Below are 2,664 nucleotides of genomic sequence, written 5' to 3' on the forward strand. Positions count from 1 at the left end.
GTGATGATGAGTGGCATCACTACGCGGTGTCCGTCAATTTCCCCGACGTACAGCTGTATGTTGACGGAGCCCTGTTCAAATCTGAAAAGAAGAACCCGGAAGTTATTGACGATTGGCCTCTGCATCCTACCAAGGGAATCAACACCACACTCACTGTGGGCGCTTGCTGGCAAGGTAAGAAAGGGAAAGAGAAGTGGATGAGTCCAATCTTGACAGTCTATTAATTTAAAGTGCTAATCTAATTAATGTACAATAAATTCAAGACAGACTGATTTTATAACTTTTTCAGTAACAACTTTTTTTTTTTTCATGGATGATAGAGCCAACTGTATAAAACCATTGATAGTATCTATCTTGAAGAAAACAACAGGAGCTTTTCACTGGTACAAAAAAAAACAGTGGATTTCGCCAATATTTTTTCGACCCCTAGGAGGCCTGTTAAATTCCATTTCATTTGTATAAGCTTAGGCTTAACAGGGGTAACAGGCTGTTAGGAGCTAAAAGGCTGATGAAACCCACCCCTAAAAAAAAGAGAAAGATCTTCAAAACATTCAGGAAAGTATGTTGTAGTAATGGGATGGATATTTAGAAATGCCAACTGTCCCGACTTTTATTCACTGAGTATAGCTACTTACAACTCAAGCTTATCCTAATAAATTACATTCTCGCTCTGATTTCAGGTTCGGATAGCATGATGAAGCATCATCTCAGAGGTTACCTGGCAGGTCTGTCTGTTCTACTTCACAAAACTGAGAAGCCGTCAGTCCTCGCCTGCCTGCACAAGTGTAAAGAATCTCTGGAAGTACCCGCCATGGAGTTGCTAGAACCAGGTATGTAGATTAACCCGTTTTTTAGGGCTGTTTGCCCCTCCTGAGCCTCGGAGTGGGCTTTTTGTGTATGGGGTTAAGCTGAAAAACCCGGTATGTAACACATAGGTGTTACCAAAGTGATGAACTAAAATTTACCCCGATGTAGTGTTTTATGTGTATATTATTATTATTATTTTAATGGGTCTAACGTCTCTTTATGATTGCTAAGTGCTAAGATTTTTAGTGAATAAGGTTTAACCTTCCATATGGCGACAAGCTCATCCCGCCTGAGTGAATACCAACAACGCGCAACGTTGTTCACCTTCAGTGATCCATTGGGCCGTTCGACGTGGTATCACAGCTTGCTTCCTTCAAATGTATTCCTTTAGGTTTTATGGGATGATTTTTATTTTCATAATCATGTGTACTACACATTTATTTTCCCATCTCCTTCCAGGTATGGAATTACTGACCAACAGCGATCTCACTGAGCTATCCATTGAAGGCGATAACAAAACCAACCTAGAGGTTCTTGTTAAGAAAATAGGATACGCCAATTCCAGACAGTTCCCAACCCCTGGACGACGTAATCTACACCTCACTACTTCTATCATGTAAGTTATGAGCCGTTCTCGGAACGGCTGGCTTTCCCCCTGTCCTTTTCTCCGCTCTTCGATTTCGGGACAATAATAATAATAGTATAAATAAACAATAAAAAACCCCTCTCCCAACTGTGCAGAGTAAAAGCTATGTGTTCTTCTTTTCAAGATGAATCTTCACAAAGTCACGTCAGAATCTATCAATAATAATAGTGCTTATTTATACTGCTCGCATAGGACTGAAAATTCCCTTTACTCCAGCAGTAGGCTACTATTATTATTGTGGTCAAACACTAAAATTATTTTGAGGATAAAATTCCATACTTCGGCTGTTATTGAACCCACGCCCTCCTGTTTACCAGGCACGCTTCTTGACCACTACACCACCGAGGCGGATAAGACCTCAGTATCTGTTACAGTGCCCTCTATGAAACTTCTTGGATTTTTTTTTATCAAATTCACCTCTCCCTGCTAGCCTAGTTAGCTTAGTCGGTAGCGTGTCTGCCTTGTAAGTCTGGGCCGCGGGTTCGATTCCCGCCCGGGACGGATTTTACCCTGATGGGATAATGTTCGTTCTCGGAACGCCTGGCTTTCTCCTATCCTGTCTCCCTTCTATTTGATTTCGGGACGATAATACCTCAGTAGTTACAGTTCCCTCGATCAAACCCCCTCAAAAAAAAAAGAAAAAAAAAAATCCTGAAAGGATAATGTTCGTTCTCGGAACGGCTGGCTTTCTATCCTGTCTTCCTCCTCTCTTCGATTTAGGGATGATAAGACCTCAGTGGTTAAAGTTACAATTCCCTCCATCAAACCTCTTTTTTCAAGTAAATTACCTAATAGATGTCAAATACGCTCTTGTAAAACGATAGTAATCAAACAAAACTCGTGATCTAATCCACCCCTGTTTTTCCCCATCAGGTGTGATCACGGGCACGGACTCAAGGTTCCCCCTGTAGATTCGTACGTGAGTGTTCTGCAACCACAACAGCCTTCTATCACTCTGCTGGGAACTGGCAATATCGCTAGAGAATACACTGACTTCAGAGCGGGCGTTCCCATCTTCACGGATCTGCACATCAATATTGCCCCGGCTAATAAGTTCGGTAAGTAGACATTACAATGAAAAAAAAAAAAAAAAAAAAAAAAAATAACCAACAGACAGTTGGATTTTTTTTTTTTTTTTGTGAAGGGAAAACGCATGTTGTTCCGAATTTTCGCACTCAAGGGTATGTTGGACAGATCTTGCTTCCCATCCC

The 2,664-nt window shown here is 41.3% G+C and overlaps 1 protein-coding gene across 1 annotated transcript in view; it reads left to right on the forward strand.

The window, feature by feature from the left end:
- Positions 1-6: 6 nt before the first annotated feature.
- The window catches only part of LOC103523338 (calsyntenin-1-like), a gene marked incomplete at its 3' end in the record, with an annotated part of 21,393 nt that continues 18,735 nt past the window's right edge, over positions 7-2,664 (forward strand). The window contains exons 1-4 of the mRNA XM_008488394.2: positions 7-174; positions 681-830; positions 1,267-1,423; positions 2,327-2,515. Of these exons, the coding sequence (XP_008486616.1) occupies positions 692-830; positions 1,267-1,423; positions 2,327-2,515 (485 nt within the window). The remainder of the gene's footprint in view (positions 175-680; positions 831-1,266; positions 1,424-2,326; positions 2,516-2,664) is intronic.

This window comes from Diaphorina citri, unplaced genomic scaffold (genome assembly GCF_000475195.1).
Source record: "Diaphorina citri unplaced genomic scaffold, Diaci psyllid genome assembly version 1.1 scaffold19723, whole genome shotgun sequence".
NCBI classification, from domain to species: domain Eukaryota; kingdom Metazoa; phylum Arthropoda; class Insecta; order Hemiptera; family Psyllidae; genus Diaphorina; species Diaphorina citri.